The 24,884-nt window shown below is 39.7% G+C and overlaps 1 protein-coding gene across 4 annotated transcripts in view; it reads left to right on the top strand.

Annotated features, from left to right (window-relative positions):
- The window catches only part of Cnot10 (CCR4-NOT transcription complex subunit 10), a 71,049-nt gene extending 48,741 nt beyond the window's left edge, over nucleotides 1-22,308 (top strand). For 2 of the 4 annotated variants that reach the window (XM_058576509.1, XM_058576508.1), the window contains exons 14-20: nucleotides 9,187-9,300; nucleotides 9,967-10,047; nucleotides 11,696-11,826; nucleotides 12,567-12,602; nucleotides 12,930-13,057; nucleotides 19,531-19,606; nucleotides 21,869-22,308. In XM_058576509.1, coding sequence (XP_058432492.1) covers nucleotides 9,187-9,300; nucleotides 9,967-10,047; nucleotides 11,696-11,826; nucleotides 12,567-12,602; nucleotides 12,930-13,057; nucleotides 19,531-19,606; nucleotides 21,869-22,023 — 721 coding nt within the window. In that variant the 3' untranslated portion in view covers nucleotides 22,024-22,308. The remainder of the gene's footprint in view (nucleotides 1-9,186; nucleotides 9,301-9,966; nucleotides 10,048-11,695; nucleotides 11,827-12,566; nucleotides 12,603-12,929; nucleotides 13,058-19,530; nucleotides 19,607-21,868) is intronic. The other 2 variants (XM_046437181.2, XM_046437180.2) reach the window with 1 other exon arrangement.
- The last annotated feature ends 2,576 nt before the right edge of the window (nucleotides 22,309-24,884 follow it).

A 24,884-nucleotide genomic window follows, 5' to 3' on the forward strand; every position in this document is an offset into this window, starting at 1 on the left:
GGGTTCAATCCCTAGCACCACAAAAATAAATAAATAAATAAATAAAAATGAACAAATTACTAATGAGTATCTTAACATGGGTATGTATCAAACATTTTTATATCTTAACATAAGGCACATACTGCAAATCCCACTATATCATTTGACAGACAAAACTCTTTAAAAAAAGAGACAAAATTAATTTATGTTAATGAAAATCAGAACAATGATTAGGGTAAATGACTGGGGAGAAACTTTGTGGAGTGATAGAAATATCATCTTTTTTCTTTTTTTTTTAATCCCCAGCACCATTATCAATCAATATTTTTGGTTGTAGATGGACATAATATCTTTATTTCATTTATTTGTTTTTATGTGGTGTTAAGGATCAAACCCAGTGCCTCACATATGCTAGGCAAGCACTCTACCAGTGAGCCACAGCCCCAGCCAAAAAGAATCATCTTAAATGGGTTGAAGGTTAATATGCAACATATATTCAAACACATCAAACTATACACCTTAAAATGGTGAATTTTAATTTCCTAATTATACCTCAGAAGTGTAAGATAGTCAGGCATGGTAGTGCACTACTGTAAGCACAGCTACTCTCGAGGTTAAGGCAGTAGGATTGCAAGTTTGAGGCCAGCTTAAGCAATTTAGACTATTTCTCAAAAATAAAACAAACAAGATCTGGAGATAAAACTCAGTGATAGAGTGCTTGCCTAGTATGTGCAAAGCCCAACCATCAACCCCCAAATCCACTAAAAAATAAGAGAGAAAGCAAATAAAAATTTAAGATAAAATATCAAATATTTTGAAATTTTGCAAAATTAACGATTTAAAATAATTTGACAGAGTCTGTAGCTAAGTGGTAGACCACTCCCCTAGCAGTCTCCAGGCCCTGGGTTCAATCCCCAGTACCACAGGAAAGTTCAAATTAAAAAAAAAAAAAAAAATAGGATGCTGGACATGGTGGCACATACCTACAATCCCAGCGACTCTGGAGGCTGAAGCAGGAGGATCCCAAGTTCTAGACCAGTCTCAGCAACATAGTGAAAACCTATCTCAGAAAATGAAAAAGGACTGGGGATATGGCTCAGTGGTAAAGAGTGCTTGCTTAGGGGCTGGAGTTGTGGCTCAGCGGTACAGTGCTTGCCTAGTGCGTTCAAGACCCTGAGTTCAGCACCACATAAAAATAAATAAATAAAGGTATTGTGTCCAACTACAACTAAATTAAATTTTTAAAAAAGCACTTGCCTAGCATGTCCAGGCCCTGGGTTCAATCCCTAGCAATATACACACATACTCACACATGCAAAAAAAAAAAAAAAAGATGACGACGACATATATTTATATTTGTGTATGTATATACACGCTCACACACACATTTTGTTGTTTTTCTGGCTTCTGGATATTGTGGCATAGGCCTGTAATCCCAACAACTCAGTAGGTTGAGGCAGGAGGATCACAAGTTCGAGACCAGCCTCAGCAACTTAATGTGAATTCATCTCAGAAAGGGCTGGGGTTATAGCTCGATGGCAAAACATTGAATACCAAAAATTTACATAAATATTTAGGAAGGAATCTTTATATATACATACAGTCAGAGACACACACACACGTGTAGAACATAACTGTGAATAGTTGATAAATCATATTTCTCTCACATATCATTTTTGAGGTAGTAGTTTTTTTGTTTTGTTTTGTTTTTTTTGTACCAAGGACTCATCACCTCGGGGGCACTTGACCAGTGAGCCACATCCCTAGCCCTGTTTTGTATTTTATTAGAGACAGAGTCTCACTGAGTTGATAGCACCTCGCTGAATTGCTGAGGCTGGCTTGAACTTACTATCCTCCTACCTCCGCTTCCCGAGCTGCTGGGATTACAGGCGTACACCACTGCACCCAGCCTTTGAGGTGGCAGTTTCTTAAGAACAAATTAAAAAAATTCTCAGGACCAGGGCATCTCAGTGGTAGAATCCCATGTATTTCTTAGACTTGCAGGTTGCACTATCAATTACCACTTCTGCATGTAGTTGACTAAGCACTTGAAATGTGGCCTGTGTGAGCTACAATCTCAGCTACTCTGGAGGCTGAGGCAGTTTAGTCTGAAAAATTTAGTGATACCCTGCCTCCAAATAAAATAAAGGGCTGGGGTGTAGCTCAGTGGTAGAGCACATCCTGGCATGCCGAAGATCTTGGGTTCAATCACCAGTAACACACATTAAAAAAAAAAAAAAAAGTCCAGTGAGAGCTGAACTATATTTCTCAAGTGTATGATGCATGTCATATTTTAAAACTTACTATAAAAAATGTAAAATATATCATTAATAAGTTATATTGGTTATACATTTAATATTTTTTATATTTTGACATTTATACAAACATGAAGTATATCTTATTCTAATTAGGATTGAAATGATATTTTGGATGATTATGTTGGGTTTGTTAGAAATACCAATGTGGTGGGCTGGGGGGTATAGCTCAGTTGGTAGAGAGCTTGCCTCACATGCACAAGGCCCTAGATTTGATCCCTAGCACCACCAAAAAATAAATAAATATCAATGTGTCCCAAGAAATCAAACTCATGCTTAAAAGTGGGAAGGCAAGGCATTTACTTCTGACAGACAAGCATGTTACTGAACCTGTCTATGAAGGTTGCATGAGGGGGCAGTCCCTCATTGTACATACCTAACCCAGTGTTTCCCTTTCACCCTGAGTGGAGGACTGAGGTACAATATATATGATAGACTAATTTTAAAATTAGGGTGACAAAAAAGAAGGGCTATAATTAAAATGGCTACAATTGGATCCAATTTAGGCTGAATACTATATTCTGAAAATGGACCACCAGTCTTTCTATTTCTCACAGGTTACTACTTGGTTGTAATCCAAGTACTAACAGACTGAGAAGACTGAGGCAGGAGGATCACAAGTCCAAGTCCGTGTCTCAGCCTTAGAAAGACCATGTCACAAAATAAAAAGGACTGGTGATGTAGCTCGGTGATAGAACATTACAGTGTTCAATCCCCAGTACTGAGGGGGAAAAAAAAACAACAGGTTTAATTAATTTTGATATATTTAACCCAACATATCTTTTTAATTTTTATATATTTAACCCAACATACCTTTTTTCAATAAATTGCCCAGGCTGCCCTCAAACTTGTAATCCTCCTACCTTAGCCTCCTGGATAGCTAGTATTAAAAATTTTCTAAGGCTGGGGTTGTGTCTTAATGGTAGAGCACTTGCTAGCACGCATGAGGCACTAGATTCAATCCTTAGCACCACATAAAAAATGAAGTTAAAAAATACATTCTATTTACTAAAATTAAAATGGAGGATACTCCTTGTTTTAGTCAGCTATTTTGCTACTATGATAAAAGACCTGACAAGAACAGTTTTTTATTTGGGGCTCATAGTCCATAGATGACTAATTCCATTCCTCTGGGCTGGAGATGAGGCTGAATGTCATAATGGAAGGGTGTGGTGGAGGAAAGCAGCTTAGGACATAATATTCAGGAAACAGAAAGAGCTCTCGCTCACCAGAGACAAAATATATACCCCAGAGGTACACCCCACAGTTACATATCCTCCAGCCACACCCTGCCTGCCTACAGTTACCACTCAGTTAATCCCTATCAGTGAATGTACTGATTAGGTTAAGGCTCTCATAACCCAATCATTTCAACCTCTGAACCTTCTTGCATTGTCTAACATAAGCTTTTAAGAGACACCACATGTCTAAACTATAACACTCCAGAATCTAGAAAAGAGTACAGCAGAACTAGAAATGATAGAAAATAATGTTAGACCAACATGAGAAATATGTGCACAATAAATTAAAATAAAAGCATACCAAATAAAAATGAAATATTAATTAGTCTTTTTTTTTGGTTTTTGGTTTTTTAAATAGGAGACCCTAGGATTGATAAAAGGAAACATTGGGGCCAAATATAATTAAGCCCTGCTAAGTTACTTCTCAAGTATAAATTGTGGAAAGCTAATTAGTTCCTTCAGACTCTAATTAGTGATGCTCAGTGAATTATTTCCCAGTTAGTTAAAAGGGACTCTCCATGGTCCAGTGTTTATGGAAGATGATGAAGCAAACAAATGGTTAATAACATAAATATTACAGGCAGTTTTAGTGTACTTAAGGAATCATATTTATTTTGGTCTTAGCTCAATAGTGACATTGTATCTCATAAGACATACAGGATGTCTCATAATCTTTTTTTTTTTTTTTTTTTTTTTTTTAATGGTGGTGGGGATTGAACCTAGGGCCTTTGTGAGACAAGCACTCTACCAACTGAGCTGTATCCCCCAGTCCTCATAATCTTTTTTTTTTTTTTTTTAAGTTGTAGATGGACACAATATCTTTATTCACTCTTTTTTTTTTTCTTTTTTTTTTAATGTGGTGCTGAAGATTGAACCCAGCGCCTTGGGTATGTGAGGCAAGCGCTCAACCACTGAGTTACAACCCCAGCCCCCTTCATAATCTTTTGTACCTCATTGTACCTTCATAATCTTTTGACCAAGTATGGTCCTACTGAAACTTCATCTGATAAACTTTACCAAAAAAGGACCCTTCCTGTGTGTCCCCTCCTTCACACTATCAGCAGTTTGTATTCACCTTGGCATGATTCACTTCTGCCTCTGAGGATCTGATTTAGATGAACTGGTGATCAAATTGATCACAAGCCTGAGTTAAAGTAATTCTTCATGGCTCTGCCACTCCACAGAAATCCCACAGGGTTGCTGCTGATTTTCTACAAATCGTGTAACTTCTCTGGGCCTCTCTTTCTTCTTCTGTCAAATAAAGGAATTAGATTGGATGATATTATTAAGTCCTGACCATCTATAAAATGCTAAATTTTGCCTTGCATGCACAAAGCCCTGGGTTCAATCCCAGTACCCCACACAAAGAAAAACCTAAATTTCTGTGACTTTATATTTTATTTGCTCCATGGGATAGGACTGGGCTTTTTGGGATACTAGATTTATTGAAGATCCTTTTGCTTCTTGGTGCTGGACTGTTGGATTTGGAATGTGTTTGGAAATAAAGTTCTTTTTTACAAAACTATTTCTAGAAAGTAAAATGTTAAATAAGGAACAAAGAAAGCAGAATGTTTATAGAAAACAGGAAGTGAAAAACAAATCAAACGTTTAAGGTTTTCCTTTTCGTTTGTTTTCTATTTGTTTTGGTACTGGGGATTGAACCCAAGGGAGCTTTACCACTGAGCTACATCCCCAGGTTTCTTCACTCTTTTTTTTTTTTTGAGACAGGGTCTCACTAAGTTGCCCAGGCTGGTCTTGAACTTGGGATCTTTCTGCCTCAGCCTCTCAAGTCACTGGGATTACAAGTGTGTGCCACCGTACCTGGCTAGCCAGTTTTTCAAATAATGTTTGCTATGAGATTTCAGTGTAGACTTATTTTCCTCTGACAAATAGTAACTGACTGGATTTTTCTCATTTTAGCTTCTTTTAATAAGGGTTAATATTTCAGATACTTGGTTAGATTCATTTAACTCATAGGATATGCAACTTGACAAATTTTAATGCCCAGTCTTGCGTAGCTTATTGTAATTTGGTACTTAAAGGGGGGAAAAATCCCTTTCCTGTCTTTTCTTTCTTTCCCCTCTTCTCTTTTAGCAGTTGGTATATACTGAAGACCTACAGCTAGCTCCTCCAGCGTGTAGGGAGAGAATGTGGGGTTTTGTCAGGTCCTCCACAGGGGGGAGAAGCTAGTGTGTCTCTTCCCTTGAGGTATAGTTCTTCCAGTCTGATGAACTGTCAGATCCACTGAGTGGTTGGTAAAGCAGATTGGACAGTGACTCGAGGAAGTGGGGGGGGTGATATGTTAACCAATAACAATCAAAAGCAAAGTGATTTCTCCAAGGCCCTGTAGATAGAACCATGTATGTTTCTAATGTTCCCTGTCTGCCGGAATTATTGTTTTCTATGGGGAAAAGGAGCCTGTTTGTGAGAGGGTGCTTTAAAAGGTAATTTGGAATGGACTGTAAAGGCACAAAGAGCTATCTCAGTGCCAGTGCTGAAAACCAGAGGCTGTTAAAAGGGCGGGGGGGGGGGGGCACCAAGAAAAAAATGCTGGTGTGTGTGTCAGGTGATGAAACTTGCTTAATCTCAGTAGCGAAACTTGCTTAATCTCAGTAGCCCTTGGACAGAATGCCAACCCAAAGTTTTTGTTTTATTGTTATTTTGCACTGGGGATTGAACTCAAGGCTGTAAGCACTTCATCACTGAGTTGTGCCCCCAACCTCCGATGTTTTGTATTCACATACTTAGGTATTTTTAAATGGAATTATTTTATTCAAATCTTTTATCCTATTATGATTTAATATACTACTTTGCAGTAAAAATCAAAGAAAACAGGTTTTTACTTATGTTCACCATTGTAGTTTGAGTTTACTGGGAAATAGAATTCTGCTGCAGATCTTACATGACTGATTTCTCGACCCAAAGTGGGCTTGACAGTGGACTGGAGCAGTAATAGCCCACCTACTGTCAGGAGAAGCCAGGGCAGACTTTTCCCAGCAAGCCTGCCTGAGGTGGGCCTTGTCCTAGACCCCAAGGACCTAGAGTAGGCAGTCCCCCGGCTGTGGGAGCCAGGAACAGGGCAGGTCCACCAGCAGAAATTCTGCCAGCAGGAAAGTTTGGGGTCTGGGTACCTGCAGAATATAAGTTAAAAGGTTGAAGCCTATGTTCTTAAGTATATATGAAGCACCTACTACAGAATGTTGAGAAATGGCTATAAGTCTAATAAACAATGTGTGCTGGGGCTGGGGACGTGGCTCAAGCGGTAGTGCGCTTGCCTGGCATGCGTGCTGCCCGGGTTCGATCCTCAGCACCACATACAAACAAGGATGTTGTGTCCGCCAAAAACTGAAAAATAAATATTAAAAAATTCTCTCTCTCTCTCTCTCAAAAAAAAAAAATTAAAAAAAAAAAAAAAACAATGTGTGCTACTGCTTTTAGAGTGTGGTTTTTTTATTTTGTTTTTTGTCTTGACTCCGCAGAGTCACAGACAAAAATGGATAATTAAACATTGTGATTCTCATTCATATAGGACCTGAGTTGTTCTGTTCTTGAACCTTTTTTTTTTTTAATTATTTTTTTAATATATATACTGGCGATTGAACCCAGAGAGGTGCTTTACTACCAAACTATATCCCCAGCCTTTTTTATTATATTTTGTTTGGGGATTTTTTGATTTATTTTATTGTTTGTTTGGGGGTGAGGGACAGGTTCATGGTGAATTGCTCAAGCTAACCTCAAACTTGCAGTCCTCCTGCCTCAACCTCCTGAGTTGCTGGGATTATAGGCTTACACCTTGGCATCAGGCTGCATTGACATTTTAAAATAACTACAAATACGCCAAAAAGAGAAATTAAGTCACCTAATCTTGCCGTGCAGACCTAACCACTGGTGTGCTTCTGAAGATAGCAGATAACTAATTATCCAATGCCTCCCTCCTCTGTTCCCTTGAGTCCTTCATCATGGAGAGCCCCACCCACCCCCCAAGCTTGCATTGACTCCAGCTTTTGGAGACCCCAGGATATAGACAATATTTCACGAGGAAAATCCCTTTCAAAGTGGCTGCTCTTACCTGCTTTCCAATTACTCTTCTCTGGGTTCAGATTTAAAATTAGATACTTAATATCGAAATATAAAAAACTGTTTGTGGTATTTGGGTTATGTTTTTATTTTCTTCTTTTGCAAAAGGACTGGATAGAATGTGTATTATACACACACACACCTAGAATTTAGAAAAGTCATAATATAATCAAGAATACTTCATGTTTAGGACAATTTTGTGGTAGGACTAGAAGAACAGTGGGTTGGGAGTCTACAGTGTTGAATGATAGTACCTGACTAATCACACATGCCATCTAGAGAATATATCTAACCACTTGGATTTCAATGTTCCTACACTGATAAAACCAGGAACCACATTAGACAGTCTTTCAATTCGACTATAGTAACCTAAGGCAATAAACCTTAATTTCCTTGTGCCTTCTCCATGATCAGTTCAGTTTTCTGTATTGAGGATTATATCTATTAGTGGATAATTTTCTAAGATTCTAGCAGCCAGGCATGAGCAAGTGAAGAGTAAACACCTGACTCCTTATGAATTTGCCCAGTTCCGCTTCTTCACCAAAAGGGTGAAGACTTCAGGGCACTAGAAAACTGTGATGATATGACCTTAGACTGAAATTATATGAATGTACTTTAATGATAAGATATATATTGTAATTTGTAAATGTAACTCAAAACCCTCCCTCTGAGTCTGATCATTTGTGGTTGGCCATTCAGATCTCATTTCTATTTGACAAGGGTTTATTTAAGATTGATTTGTGGAACAGTTGTTTAACATTCAAGTGATCTATTATGTCAAGTCTTTAGCTAGACCTGTTTTAAATGAGCTGTTCATTAAATAGAAAACCAAACAAATTCAGATTTCTACCCCAACTTAGCAAAACCAGTGTAATTAAAATTTTATCTTCATATATGTTTATTTAATCTGGGTTTTTTCTTGAATATTCATTAAAGATAATAATTGTATAAGTGACAATCCCCCTCCCATGGTGCTGGAGATTATACTCAGGGCATTGTGCATGCAAGGCAAAACCTATACCAACCTGCTATATTCCCAATCCCCATATAAGTGACATTTTTAAAGTTACTCTTGATAATACTATTTCTTATCAAGACTACAGGGCTGGGGTTGTATTTCAGGCTTGCCTAGCATGTGTGAAGCACTGGGTTTAATCCTTAGCACCATATAAAAATAAATAAATAAAATAAAGATATTGTGTCCATTTACAACTAAATGTGTGTGTGTGAGTGTGAGTGTGTGTATACATATATGATACGAACTACAGACTTTAATAGGTTCAGAGAAGAACCAATACTGCACACTAAACTAAGAGAATTCTTTACTATTTGGTTATATTTGGGGGATGGGGATCAGTTGGATGGAAGCTAAAGATGATAGTTACATAGTGATCAAACTGCTTTAGATGGTAGCTTTATCCATCATTCCAATTCTTACTGTTAGTGTCGTGGCCTTTCTTCTTTTCCAGTGTCCAGCTTGTTACAGCTATAATTGGCACATTGTTTCCTATTGAGCAAATACAACCATTGTCTGGTTTTTTAACTCAGATTTTTGTCCCTTTTCTGTGTTCTAGGTGCTCCATACTTGCTTGCAGTGCTTATGTGGCTCTGGCTTTGGGTGATAACCTTATGGCTCTGAATCACGCAGATAAACTTCTTCAGCAGCCTAAACTGTCAGGATCTCTTAAGTAAGTATGACTCACTCTACATGTTCCTGGTTTGTTTTATTTCAAGGTTTCTGGTTAGTTCCTGGTACATATTGTCTTTTTTACTCCTCCAGTAGAATATGTATTTGTGGAGAAAATAATGGCTTATAATTTTTCTTATAGATTTTTTTTAACCTATTGCACTTCAAAGATCAGTGGAAATGGCATTTATTATGCTGAACATTAACAAAAACCAAATTCAGGACTGTCTGCTGCTAGGGCTGATAGGAACACTTTAGGCCCCAAAAATACAGCAAGTACTCAGAGAAAAGACCCACAAAAAAAATTTTTTTGAACCATCACAGTGGTGTACACCTGTAATCCCAGCAATTGGGAGGCTGAGGTAGGAGATTTGCAACTTCAAGGCCAGCCTCAGCAATTTAATAAGACCCTAAGCAATTTAATAAGACCCTGTCTCAAAATAAAATACAATTGCTGGATGTGGTGGAGCACTCCTGTAATCCCAGCAGCTTGGGAGGCTGAAGCAGGAGGATTGCAAGTGTGGGATCAGCCTGGGCAACTTAAAGAGATCCTGTCGTTTGTTTTTGGTTTTGGTTTTTTTGGTACTGGGGATTGAATTTAGGGGCACTTTACCACTGATCTACTCCCGTAACCCTTTTTTTTTTTTTTTTTTTTTTAAACTTTGAGACAGGGTCTCACTAAGTTGCCGAAACTGGCCTCAAATTTGGAATTCTCCTGCCTGAGCCTCTGGAGTCACCGGGATTACAGGCAAGTGCCACCACAACCCACTAGGGAGACCAAATCTCAAAATTTAAGAAAAAACTGTGGGTGGACAGGGATGAATGTGGTGGCACATGCCTGTGATTCCAGCATCTTGGGAGGCTGAGGCAGGAGAATCACAAGTTCAAAGCCCAGTCTGAACAACCTAGCAAGGCCTTTAAGCAAATTAGTGAGACCCTGTCTAAAAGTATAAAGGGGATGTAGCTCAGTTGGTAAAGTGCTTACCTCACATGCACAAAACCCTGGATTCAATCCCCAGCACCACAAAAAAAGTGGGGGTGGGTACTGGGAATACAGCTTAGTGGTTAAGCACCCCTGGGTTCAATCCCCAGTATCCAAATAAAGGCGTAATAAGGACTGGATATGTAACTCAGTGATAAAGTGACTCTGGGTTCAATCTCCAGGACCAAAGAAACTGTAAAAGCTTAGTTTGTTTTGTTCTGTTCTCAAGTAGAAAAAGTCATTAAAATTTTGAGCATGGGGCTGGGAATGTGGCTCAAGCGGTAGCACGCTCGCCTGGCATGCTCGAGGCGCTGGGTTCAATCCTCAGCACCACATACAAATAAAGATGTTGTGTCCTGCAAGTGTCACTAAGTGGAAGAGCATGTTCTTAGCATGTACAAGGCCTGGGTTTGACCCCTACATGCACATGCATGCAGACACAAATTTTTTTGAATTGCTGTATGATATGTCTAAGACTATTTGAAATCAGTCAGGTGTTAATGGGGGAAATGGCTCAGAATAAGAGACTGGAAGAATCAGACTGTTATTAGCCAGGCAGATGTGCATCTGATATCACATCAGGGGGCATAAAGTAAGTAGCATGGAAAGCAGAAAATCTTGGATTAGAAGTAAAGCCTGATCTGGCACATTGGTGCTTTCTGAGTCTTCCAGCAGCAGAGACTGAAGGAATCTGAGTTTGAGACAGGGTCTTGCTAAGTTCCATAGGGCCTTACTAAATTGCTGAGACTGACTTTGAACTCATAATCCTCCTGTCTCAGTCTCCTGAGTTGCTGTGATTACAGGCATTTGCCACCACACCTGGCAAAAATCGGATTCTGATGCTCCACACAGTAGGCATTCAGTTTTGAATCTCTTTTGTTAGAACTTTATTACCTTTTGTGTTAATATTCTCTTTTAAAAAAAAAAAGAGGGCTGGGGCTGTAGCTCAGCAGCAAAGTGCTCACCTAGCATGTGCGGGGCCCTGGGTTCAATCCTCAGCACCACATAAAAATAAATAAATAAATAAATAAATAAATAAAGATATTGTGTACAACTACAACTAAAAAATAAATATTAAAAAAAAAAAGACACAAATTTTGTTTAAAAAAAAAAAAAAAGGATAGCACAAATTTGCCAGCTTGAATTGCATATTTAATTGCTGTGTATGTGCTTTGTTCCATTTGACTAGCATAAAATTATTATATATTTTAAGGTGTTTTTTAAAGAGAAAATTTAACCCTCAGTTATTCTACTTTTCCTAAATAGAGATTTTAATTCAAGGATATAAAATATTTGAAACATATACCCACTGTAATGTAATATAATACACCTGGTAGTATCACCCATTGGACATTTTTGTGATGACCTACTTTTCAGTTTGGAATATGTTTGTTGTTGTTTTTTTTCATTTTAGGTTCTTAGGCCATTTATATGCTGCAGAAGCCCTCATCTCTCTCGACAGAATATCCGATGCTATTACTCACTTGAACCCAGAGAATGTCACTGATGTCTCCTTAGGAATCTCTTCAAATGAGCAGGACCAAGGTTAATGAGGACACATTTGATCAGAATTGGTCACTGTTTCTACTTCCTTCCTGTCATAATTCAGGATATGTAGAAACATAAGGGCATGGTTTTAAAGGAAAGGGGTATCAGAATGGCCTTCCACATTTTGAGTTGTACTTACTCTGTAATATTTGTTAAGTAACCCTTTTGATCATTTAGTCTAAATTCTTACTTTTGAAAGACTGATGTTAGGAGGATTTTTTTCTCCTTTCTTTTTATAAAGAAATGAGATCCTCCTTCCTTTCCTTTCCTTCCCTTTCTTTCAAGAAATGAGATCTCATTATATTGCTCACACTGGTCTTAAACCAAGACACTAGGGATCCTCCTGTCTCAGCATCCTGAATAGCTGGAACTAGAGAGTCATGCCACCATACCCCAGCTTAGAGGATTCATTTGGGTTTGATTTTGAATTGTATATTTTTACTTTCCACAGATCCCCAATCCAGGAGGGAATAAAAATATATTTAAAAGTTAATTTTAAATCGTGGTTAAGTTTTTGAGGAAGTGAAATTATGTGGTATTCCTTTACTTGAATTTAGCTCTCAGTATTGGTGTATTGTAGATAGTAGCATTCTCACTTCTTTCAATAGAACCTCCAATACATTAAAAGTAAATATTGTTACTAATTATATTAGGTTTCTACTTTATAAGGAAACTTAGATTTTTAGAAAATATGCTCTGTTGCCCTGTCCCTCAGATTTATTTTCATGTCTTTGTAGGATCAGACAAGGGTGAAAATGAAGCAATGGAATCCTGTAAGTAAGGAGTTTTTAAGGCTGGGGGTATGACCCAGTGGTAGAGCACTTGCCCAACATGCATGAGGCCCTGGGTTCAGTCCCTAGCACTACCCAAAAAAAAAAAAAAAGAAAGAAAGAAAGAAAGAAAAGAAAAAGCTTTGTAAATATTTAAATGTGCCTGGCCTGCATCCCCAAGTTTTAGACCCTAAATCTTCTGTGTCCTTCATTTGTCTGCCTGAGAAGCAGTGCTGTGCTTCATTGTGAGTGGCTCCTCAAGGGCCTTAGATTGGGCTATTCCCTCACCGTTGGCAAAGACTGTTCACCCTGTTTGTGCTCTTTCCACAGCTGGGAAGCGGGCCCCTCAGTGCTACCCCAGTTCTGTCAACTCTGCCAGGACGGTGATGCTATTCAATCTTGGCAGTGCATACTGCCTGAGGAGCGAGTATGACAAAGCCCGAAAATGTCTGCACCAGGTAAAGCCACAGTGGGCAGAGCTGAAACTTCCTGTAAAGCAGCCAGCAAATGGTTTGAGAGTTATGGTTTGTTTTTTGTTTGAGGCTTTTGGTCAGTTTGTTGAATTGGAATGTTACTTTTCAAGTTTAAAAATATTCTTAAAAGGTAAATAGCTGATCAGTATTGCAAATGAACTACACACTTAATGTAGAGTGTTTACCGATGATTTATTTATGATTTATGATTTTTATTTATTTATTTATTTATTTTCTTTGGTGGGGGAGTACCAGGGATTGAACCTAGCGGCACTTAAGCTGTGAGCCACATCCACAGCCATTTTTATATTTTATTCTAAGACAGGATCTTGCTCAGTTGCTGAGGGCCTCACTAAGTTGCTGAGGCTGGCTTAAATTCACGATCCTGCCTCATCCTCCCCAGGCCACTGGGATTAGAGGTATGGACCACTGAGCCCAGCCTGATGATTTTTTTTTTTTTTTTAATAATTAAATTTTCAAAAGATTGAAAACCAGTCAGGCATGGTGGCTCATTCCTATAATCCCAGCAGCTTGGGAGGCCGAGATAAGAGAATTGTGAGTTCAGAGCCAGCCTCAGCCACTACAAGGCACTTAGCAACTCAGTGAGACCCTGTCTCTAAATAAACTACAAAATACAGCTGGGGATGTGGCTCGATTGAAAACCACTTAAATAGGAGACCACTTAAATAATAGTACATCTACATAGTTGAGTACAATGTAGTTTTAAACTCCGTTTACTAGTGTGTAAAGATACCCAAAACATAACTGAGTGAAAAGAGCAAGGTATAAACCATTTTCTGCATGGTCATGTGTATGCATGAAAGATCTCTGATTGGGTACACTAGTAGCTGCAGCATTAGTTATAGAGGCAGCAGGAGTAGAGTACTACTACTGGGATACTTTTTGCTGCATTCTCGTAAGCATTTTAATTTTGAATTGTGTAAATCTTTATTCAGAAAGGTAACTTAATACACTCTAAGTCAGGTTTCAGAAAGCCAGTAATAGAGACACACTAAAATAAGTTGACACACTACAATAAGTTGCTGGCAATATGTAACTAACATGTATGATATTATCTAGGAGTTGAGTTTATGAGTTAAACTGGTAACAATAAGCCTATAAGTATAAAAAAAATCTCCTTTTCTGGATTAAGTTGTTACACCTCATCTAATGTTAGAGGAATAAAAGCCTTTCTATATCAGGCACAGTGGGGCACACCTGAATCTGAATGATGCAGTGGTGCATCATTAGGCCTCAAAGATTATTCCAATTGGACCTGTATAGGCATCTTACCATAATTGGAAAAATTCATGGGTGTAAACTATACCTGTAGTAATGAACTGAGATTACCATTGATTTCACAGAATTTGAAAGATATAAGCCCTCAAAGGACATTGAAACAGCAGATATCTATTGAATACATAAGTCTCTGTTAAGCCATGATAATAAGACTTATTAGGCTATATCTTCTCTTTTTTTGAGGGGTTGCGGGATACTGGGGATTGAACTCAGGAGCACTGAATCACATTTCCATCCCTTTTTTATTTTTATTTTGAGACAAGGTCTCACTGAGTTGCTGAGATTGACTTTGAACTTGCAATTCTCCTGCCTCAGACTTCCAAGTTGCTGGGATTACAGGCATGTGCCACTGCGCCAGGCTTAGATGATACAGAATATAAGACTTCTATTATAGAAAGTTTATGCCAAATGGTACGTTCACCAGAAGCACATGAGAACACATTCCTACATGTTTGCTAGTATAACTGAAATCAAAGTTAAACCTATTCTAAGGAGATTTTGATGGCTTCCAAAATCCTGCCTATTCAGATTACCTTGATGCACTTAAAAGTGATAATGCTTTACCATGGAAAAACTATAAAATAATTATAAATGATATTTAGTCAACTTAGTGGCATTTAGTGAGCATTTCTTTTTTGGTACTGGGGATTGAATTCAGGAATGCTGTACCACTGAACTACATCCCTAGTGTTTTATTTTGTATTTTGAGGCAGGGTTTCACCAAGTTGCTGAGGCTGGCCTTGAACTTGTGACCTTCCTTGCCTCAGCCTCCAGAGTTCCTGGGATTTCAGGTTTGCGCCACCATGCCCAATATCTAGTGAGCATTTCTCATCCAAAAGACTGTGACACACTATCCAGGGAACATGTTTGATATTATCTAGGAGTTGAGTTTATGAGTTAAACTGGTAAAAGTAAAAGATCTCACCGTTCTCAGTGGCAAGATATTTAACAGCCCTTTTAAAAGTGCTCCTGGAACTTAGGATAGACTATATGCCTAGCATGCACAAGGCCCTGGTTTTGACACCCAGTGCCACAAAAAATTAAAAATAGTTTAAGAAAATGAAAGTGCCCCTGTATCCCAATTACAGCAAACAGGGCTTTTGATCTAAAGTTGTAGTGTGTGCAGTTTCGCTCAGGTTCTCATACAGCAGGTGGCCACGGCTGCTGACAAATGCTGAGAGAGACAGATGGGGTCAGGCCTGGTTCGGGGTCTGAGGGGGTTTTGTTTTGGTCCCTTGGTTTTTAGGTTAATCCAATGACTGGACCTTTGTTAATTGGGAGGCCCACCCTGCCTAGGAGAGCAAAACAATGACGTTAGGAGTTGCAAAGGCCTCCAAGTAGATGTTTCCAAGGTAGCCTGCCCACCACTAACCATTCTGAACTGCCAGTAGGCAAAGTGTCATTAAATCTCATAATGTCGTAGCCTTGAACCCTTGTATTTTATGAAAAATTGCAAACTGTGGTCAATGCAAAGAATAGTAAACATCCTGTGTTTACTAGCCACTTGGGGGAAGAATTTTTAATATCCACAAAAATGGTGGCCATGTTCTTGCTTATATAAAGGTAAGCCTATAAATATAAAAAAATCTCCTTTTCTGCATTAAGTTGTTACACCTCAGTGATGTTAGAGGAATAAAAGCCTTTCTATATCAGGCACAGTGGGGCACACCTGTAATCCCAGCAACTCAGGAAGCTGAGATAGGAAGATTACAAGTTTAAGGATAGCCTCAGCAATCTAGTGAGGCCCTAAGCAACATAACAAGACCCTATCTCAAAATAAAAAGGGCCGGAGATGTGACTCAGTAGTGAAGAGCTCCTGGGTTGAATCCCTAGTATAAATAGAATGAATGAATGAATGCATACAGGCTGGGGGTTTAGCTCAGTGGTAGAGCACCCATGGGTTCAATCCCTAGTACCCCCTCAAAGGGCTCCCCATCCCATTAGTGAGAAACTTAAGGTTATGGCCTGTTTATATGAGGCTCCCTAGTAGTCTGGGATTTCTCCTAGTATGCCAGAAACTGACCACCCAGTGCAAGTTTCTGGTTTTCCCACACAATCCTGCATTCAAGCCTCATCCTTCAATGCCATTTACCATGGCATGGTGATGCACACCTATAATCCCACTACTCTGAAACCTGAGGCAGATGTATCACAAATTCCAGGCCAGCTTCAGCAATTTAGCAAGATCTTGTCTCAGAAACTAATGGGAGGGCTGGGGCTGTAGCTCAGTGGTAAAGCATTGCCTCACATGTGTGAGGCACTGGGTTTGATCTTCAGCACCACATAAAAATAAATAAAGATACTGTGTGTTCATCTACGACTAAAAAAAATATTTAAAAAAAAAAAAAAAAGGTAATGAGAATGTAGCTCAGTGGTCAGGTGCCCCTAGGTTCAGGTCCCAGTACTGCAGTAAATAAATACCATTGTCCCCCATTTTCTGGATATCAAATACCTGCCTCCAAGCACTAAGACAGGTCTCTCTTACTCCCAGATCTCCTTATTCAAAAGAACTTATTCTGCGTCTGAGAGTGCATCTCAGTGGTAGAATGCTTGCCTTGCGTGCACAAGAGACCCTGGATTTTATCCCAGCACCACACACACACAAAAAAAATATTTAATTTAAAAAACACCTTTCTCCAAGGGCTGGGGAGCTGGGGATGTAATTCAGTAGTAGAGTGCTTGCTTATAACATGTGTGAGGCCCTGAATTCAATACCCAGCACTGGAAAAAAAAATCTTTCTAGGTGAGTGTAGTAGCACACACCTATAATCCCCCAAGATTCTGGAGGCTGAAGCAGAAGGATCTCAAGTTTGAGGCCAGGCTTGGCCACTTAGCAAGACCCTATCAAATAAAATAAAAAGGGCCAGAGATGGATGTGGCTCAGTGATAGAGTACCCCTGCTCCAGTACCAAAAAAAAAAAAAAAAACTTTTTCTCTCCATTTTCACTGCACATTTCACTTAGCCTCTCTTCCTATCATTAGGTAAATTTGTTATTACTTCCATGCATTATTGTCACAGGAGCCCTTGTCTTGTCCCACATTTACCTCTGTTCAGTAAATATTTGTAGAATTACCTTCTCCAATTAGGTTAAGGGAAGAAGCAGAATACTCTGGAAGCAGTAAGCAGCTGACACTAGATGGGGAAATATAAGTTGATAAGATAAGGGAAAGGCTGCGGCCCAAAGAGACCCAGACTGAGTAATGGAATCTGTAATGTTAACACCTCTGACCATAACAACCCAGGCTTTCCTTCCTGAGTGCTGGATCAGAGAAAAACTGCTGGCTGATGTTGTGTCAGATCTAAGGACAGCATGTTGCCTAAACCAATAAATTATTTTATTTGACTGATTTCTATGAGGTTTCAGTCCTTAAAAATGAGGACATCACCTGGTACAGTAGTGCATGCCTCCTAATCCCTGTGACTCGGGAGGCTGAGACAAGAGGATGGCAAGTTCCAGGCCAGCTTCAGTACCCTTTTTTTTATTTATTTATTTTTTTTATTTGTAGTTGGACACAATACCTCTATTTTGTTTGTTTTTATGTGATGCTGAGGATCAAACCCAGGGCCTCTCATGTGCTAGGCAAGCAAGCTCTACCTTTTTTTTTTTTTTTTTTTTTGGTACCAAGGATTGAATTCATGGGCACTTGACCACTGAGCCACATCCCCAGCCCTATTTTGTATTTTATTTAGAGACAGGGTCTTACTGAGTTGCTTATTAGCACCTCACTGTTACTGAGGTTATCTTTTCTCCTGCCTCATCCTTCTAAGCCACTAGGATTACAGGCGTGCACCACCACACCTGGCTCAGCTTCAGCATCTTAGCAAGATCCTCCTATCTCAAAAAAATAAAAAGGGCCGGGCACGGTGACACATACCTGTAATCCCAGCAGCTTGGGAGGCTGAGACAGGAGGAGTGAGGGTTAAAAGTCACCCGCAGCAGTAGGGAGGCACTAAGCAACTCAGTGGACCCTGTCTCTAAATAAAATACAAAACAGGGCTGGGGATCTGGCTCAGTGATTGAGTGCCCCCGAGTTCAATCCCTGGTAACAAAAAATAAAATAAAAAGGACTCATGGGGTTAGGATTGTGGCTTAGTGGTAGAGTACTTGCCTAGCATGTGTGAGGCACTGAGTTCAATTCTTGGCCCCACATAAAAAATAAATTCATTAAATAACGACATTGTGTTTATCTATAAAAAATTTTTTTAAAAAAAATAAATATAGGGGCTGGGATTGTGGCTCAACAGTAGAGCGCTTGCCTAGCAAGGGCGGGACCCGGGTTCGATCCTCAGCACCACATAAAAATAAAGGCATTGTGGTGTGTCCATCTATACCTAAAAAATAAATATTTTTAAAAAATAAATAAAATGTATAAATAAATAAAAAGGACTCAGAGGATATAGCTCAGTGGTAAAAGGAATTGACCTCCAGGATTTTTTTTTTGGGGGGGGGGTTGTCAAACAGGCTAAATGAGACATTTTTTGTGTATTATCAACTGTTTAAGTTTGAACTCTTGACATTGGCAACATGTAAATACAGCTGTATCTGGTGTGGAGCAGCCAGCAGACCTTGGGTCTGTGATTAAAGTATAAGAGTCAGGGGTGTTCCTAGTAGCCAAGATTAAGAACCTCAACCTGATAAAATCTAAGTAGGAAGAAAAATTTCCCCTATTATAAAATGAAGTCCGGGTGTGCTGGCATATGCTTGTAATCCCAGCTACTTGGGAGGCTGAGGCAGGAGCATCCCAAGTTTGAAATCAGACTCAACAATTTACTGAGGCACTAAGGAACTTAGCAAGACCCTGTGTCAAAATAAAAGATGAAAAAGGCCAGGGAATGTGGCTTAGTGGCAACGCACCCCTGGATTCAATCATCAGTACCAAAAAAAAAAAAAAAAAAACCCTCACTATAGAATTGTAAGTCATGCTGCCTAAACAATTTAGCAACACCCTGTCTCAAAATAAAAAGGGCTGGGATATACTTCAGTAGTAAAAACATCCCTATGTCAATCCCTGGTCACCCCGCCCCCAAAAAATAATAAACTGCAGTGGATTGTACAGGAGAATTTTATCTAAAAATTACTTTTTTGTTGTTTTTTGTTGCTTGGAGTTTGTATCTTAAGCTGTTGGTTTTTATGGGTGTCTTTCTGTTTTGAACAAAGGCAGCTTCAATGATCCATCCAAAAGAAGTGCCCCCTGAGGCCATCTTGTTGGCAGTCTATCTTGAACTGCAGAATGGTGAGTATTTCTCTCAAGTTAGGACTATATCCCTTCAAAAAGTCCAAGATCATTTTTGTCTGCTTTTTCTCTTAAAAATCAAAACTTTGAGCTGAGTGTGGTGGTGCACGCCTATAATCCCATCGGTTTGGGACGCTGAGGCGAGTTCAGAGCCAGCCTCAGCAAAAGTGACGTGGTGAGCAACTCAATGAAACCCTGTCTCTAAATAAAATATAAAATAGGATTAAGGATGTGAAACAGTGGTCAAATGTCCCTGAATTCTATCCCTAGTACTTACATACATACATACAACTTTGGGCTGGGTGTGGTGGTGCATACCTGTAAATCCAGTGACTCAGGAAACTGAAGCATGAACATCGCAACTTCAAAACTAGTCCCAGCAACTAAGTGAAGTCCTAGCAACTTAGTGAGATCCTGTCTCAAAAAAAAATAAAAGAGCTAGGGATTGTAGCTGAGTGGTTAAACACCTATGGGCTCACAACCCAGTACAAAAAATAATAATAACTTTGTCCCTAATGGTGCCTGCCTATAATACAAGGGACCCAGGGGTCTGAGGCAGTAGAATGGCAAGTTCAAGGCCACCCTCTGCAGTTTAATGAATGAGTCCTTGTCTCAAAATAAAATTATAAGGACTGGGCATATAGCTCAGTGCTAGTACAGTTCTCCCTGGGTTCAATCCCTAATTGGGAGGATTGGGGGGACTAAAGCTATACCTTCTTTGAAGATATTGCCTATCAAGTTCTTCCAAATGAAAATGTCATAGTTAGGAATTGTGGTATCTTAAATGAGTTCTGTCTACAAATTAAGGATATTTCCTTTTATCTGTGAAAATACAGAATTGGTTGAAGATATAGCTCAGCAACAGAACATTTACCTAACATGCAAGCCCTGAGTGCTGGGAGGGGGAAAATCCCTGGGGACCTTTTTTAAAAATCCTATTGCCAGGGCTGGGGTTGTGGCTCATATTAAAAAAAAAATCCTATTGCCAGGCCAGATGTGGTAATACACACCTCTAATCCCATTAATTTGGGAGACTGAGGCAGGGGGATTAAAGTTTAAGGCCTGACTGTGCAATTTTTTTTTTTTTTTTAAATGATACTCAGGGGCACTAAGCCACATCCAGCCCTTTTTATTTTTTATTATTATTTTTTTGGTACCAGGGATTGAACCCAGGGCATTTAACCCCTGAGATACATCCTCTAGACCTTTTTATTTTTATTTTTTTTTTTTCATTTTAGGACAGGGTCTCACGAAATTGCTTAGGGCCTTGCTAAATGGCTGAGGCTGGGTTTGAACTTGGGGATCCTCTTGCATCAGCCTCCTAAGCCTCTGGGATTATAAGCATTTGCCACCACACTTGGCCAGACTGGGCAATTTAGCAAGACCCTGTCTCAAAATAAAAAATAAAATTAAGAGTCAGGCACAGCGGTAGAGCATGTGCCCAAGACACATAACTTGAATCAGATTTTTTTCTTTTGGAGCAGTTAGGATTAAACTCAGGGGCACTTTACCACTAACCTACATCCCCAACCCTTTTTATTTTTTTATTTTGAAACAAGGTCTTACTATGTTGTACAGGGCCTTGCTAAATTGCTGGGGCTATCCTCAAATTTTAGAATCCTTCTGACTCAGCCTCCAGAGTACCTGGGATTACAGGCTTCTTAAATCATTTCTGGAGATGGAAACTAATGTGGTGGTTCATGCCTGTAGTCACAGCTACTTAGGAGGCTGAAGCAAAAGAATGACAAGTTCAAGGCCTTAGCAACTTAGTGAGACCCTGTCTTAAAATAAAAAGTAGTTAGGTGTAGTGGTACACACCTGTAATCCCAGCAGTTTAGGAGGCTGAGGCAGAAGGATCTCAAGTTTAAAGATAGCCTCAGCGGTGGTGAGGTGCTAAGCAATTTAATGAGACCCTATCTAAATAAAATAAGTCTGGGGATGTGGCTCAGTGGTCAAGTGCCCCTGAGTTCAATCCCTAGTACCAAAATAAATAAGTAAAGAGGACTGAGGATATAGCTCAGTGCTGGAGCATCCTTGCAATCAATCCCCATTACCACAAAAAAATATATAAATTGTGAAAAAAAAACAAAACATTTTTTCTATTGTTGAAATGGGATGTGTGATTCCAGTGTCCAGCCAAAGCTGCAGACCGTGGCACTTCTAGATCATCTTTTACCTCCCTTGTGGGATTCTGATGACCTGCTTTGTGAGGAGAGTGGGTGTCCTGTTGTATTTGTGTTTTAATGGAAAGTGTTTTTATAGGTAATACCCAGCTGGCCTTACAGATCATCAAAAGAAATCAGCTGCTTCCTACAGTGAAAACACACTCTGAAATGAGAAAGAAGCCAGTGTTTCAGCCTGTCCACCCAATCCAACCCATCCAAATGCCAGCTTTCACCACTGTGCAGAGAAAGTGATATTTTGCTTTTGGGAAACTGTTACCTGAGACCCAGGGGAGCATTTATGGCCTTTTTAGTTGTATCACAACAAAATGAATGAAAGATGGTGACAGGTGCTAGTTTTGAAGATATAGTTTTGAGACCATTCTACCCTTAACTTTTTTGCCATACGCTCACTTAAAATTAAGGATTCACAAACTAATTTTCAGCCGTTTTCTTCTAACCCCTGCCAAACTATTAATTTTGAACCATTATGTGATGTATCTGTGTCACAGGCAATTAAAAAACATGGTCTTATCAGTACAGTCTTGGTAGTCTTTCTTCCAACTGTTTTTAACATCTGAGGTATTTAGTATTGAAGTTTAAAAAATTAGAGAGCCAAAGGTGGTGGCATACACCTGTACTGCCAGACAACTCAGAAGCTGGCATCAGGAAGATTGAAAGTTCAAGACCAAGCAACCCCATCTTAAAATAAAAAATAAAAGAGGCTCAGTGGTTAAGCACCCTTAGGTTCAGTCCTCAGTACAAAAAAATAAAGAATATTGTCAGAAGAACATGAAACTGGCACACACTGCTACTTGGGAGGCTCAGACAGGAGGTTTGCAAGTTCCAGGGCAATTTGGTGAGACCCTGTCTTAAAATGGAAAGGACTAGAGGTATAGCTGAGTGGTAGAGTACTTGCTTAGCTTGTATGAGACTGTTCAGTTCCCACTATGGGGGCGGGGTGCAGGAAAAGAACAACAACAACATTGATCAGGACTGGTATAATTGAGTTAGGAAGAGAGGACTGATCTGTTAGGAACCATTTATTAAAAATCACAGGCAGGCACAGTGACACTCAGGAGGCTAAGTCAGGAGGATCATAGATTTGAGGCCAGTCTTGGCAATTTAGCAAGACCCTGTGTCTAATTTTAAAAAAGAAAGAAAAGCAGGTGGCCTGGCTTCCTTAGGCTTCTTGAAGTCCTTTGCCTATGAGATGAGGGTAGGAGGACCTTTGCTGTGGTTTGAATATGGAGAGTGTACCCCTCACTCCCCGCCCCAAGGTCTGCATGTCAAAGGCTTGGCCCCCAGGGTGACACTATTGGGATACCTCCTTTAGGTATGGGGGTACTATGGGAGGTCCTTAGTCACTTGGAGGAGGGGTGCCCTCAAAGGTAATTGTGAGACTCCACTGGTCCTCAGTCTGTCCCTACTTTTTAGCTTGCTCATGAGAAGTAAGCAATTTGTTCCTCCCATGTCATTTGGCACTCTCATCAGAGGCCCAAAGCAGTGGGGCTGCCCAGTCTTGAACTGAAACTTCCAGAGCCATGAGCCAAAATAAACCTTTATTATTTTATGGTATTTTGTTGTAGTAATACAAAGCTAATAAAATCCTTATGATAGTATTGATCAAGGTCTGCAGCCTCTGCTTTCCTTGCCTTTGACTAACAACAGCACTGTGGGACCCTCAATTGCTGCAGGAGGATGGGAGCCTGGACATTGTGTGTGTGTGTGTGTGTGTTGCTCAGGATTGAACCCAAGGCCTTGTGTATGTGAGGCACGCACTCTACCAACTGAACTATATCCCCATCCCCAGCCTGGACATTTTCTAGAGAGTGACTACAGACTTCATAAGTTGCTGGAACCCCACAGGTTCTTACTGTAAACTGGGAAAAGGCCTGGAATTGATACTTGAAAATAACATCTTTGGAAAAATCTTAGGAAATTAGAATTTTGTTCTTTTTGCTGATTTGTTAATGGGGAAACAGGAATATCTGCAGAGGGCTTGGTAAGCCCCATATTAAATACGAATACATTTGCAGGCTGGGGATGTGGTTCAGTGGTAGAGAGCTTGCCTAGCATGTGTGAGACTCTGGGTTTGAGCCCCACCCCACATACAATATATTTAGCAATTTGGCACTATGTAACAAAAATGGTTGTTATTTATTTATACTGTGATTGAACCCAGAGGCACTTTACCACTGAGTTACATCCCCAGCCTTTTTTATTTTTTGAGAAAGGATCTCGCAAAATTGCTTATTAGTGCCTGGCTAAGCTGTTGAAGCTGGTCTTGAACTTGCAAACCTCGTGTCTCAGGAGTCGCTGTGATTACAGACATACACCACCATCCCCAGCTCTGGATCAGTAATTTAACAATGATTGTTTTTTTCTCACTTGAGACAAGTACATATAGACACCTGCTGGCCATATTTCTAGTGCGCACATATGCTCCTCAACTTATAATGGGGTTACATCCCGGTAAACCCTTGAGCAGTTGAAAATATCTTTAGTCCAGAGTATAATGGCTCAGCAACACAAAACAGACTGATTGTCCCTGATTTACTAACACACTACTTAAAATTTTTCAACTTGTCCAGGCGCAGTGGTGCATACATGTAATCCCACCAGTTCAGGAGGCTGAGGCAGGAGAATCTCGAGTTCAAAGTCGGCCTCAGCAAAAGTGAGACACTAGCAACTCAGTGAGACTGTCTCTAAATAAAATACAAAATAGGGGCGGGAATGGGGATGTGGCTCTGTGGTCTAGTGCCCCTGAGTTCAATCCCCAGTACCAAAAAAAATCTTCAATTTTATGAAGGTGTAGGCTGCCATTTATTTATTTGTTTGTTTACTTGAATAAAGCTGAAGGAGCTGAAGATCAGTGATCGAGTGCTTGCCTAGTATATACAAGGCCCTGGGTTCCCTGTCCTGTACTTCTGGGAAATAAAAAGCTGACAGTTCTTATGCATGAAACCTTGGGTTCCATCCCCAGTCAAGCATTGCAAGGGAAAAGATGTAAAAAATTGACAATGGTGGCATATACCTGTAATCCCAGTGGCTGGGTGGAGGAGCGAGGAAGCTAAGGCAGGAGGATTGCAAGTTCAAGGCCAGCCTCAGCAATT

This window comes from Marmota monax, unplaced genomic scaffold (assembly GCF_021218885.2).
Source record: "Marmota monax isolate L192 unplaced genomic scaffold, Marmota_monax_Labrador192_F-V1.1 WCK01_AAM20220418_F8-fsc00021, whole genome shotgun sequence".
In the NCBI taxonomy this organism is placed as follows: Eukaryota; Metazoa; Chordata; class Mammalia; order Rodentia; family Sciuridae; genus Marmota; species Marmota monax.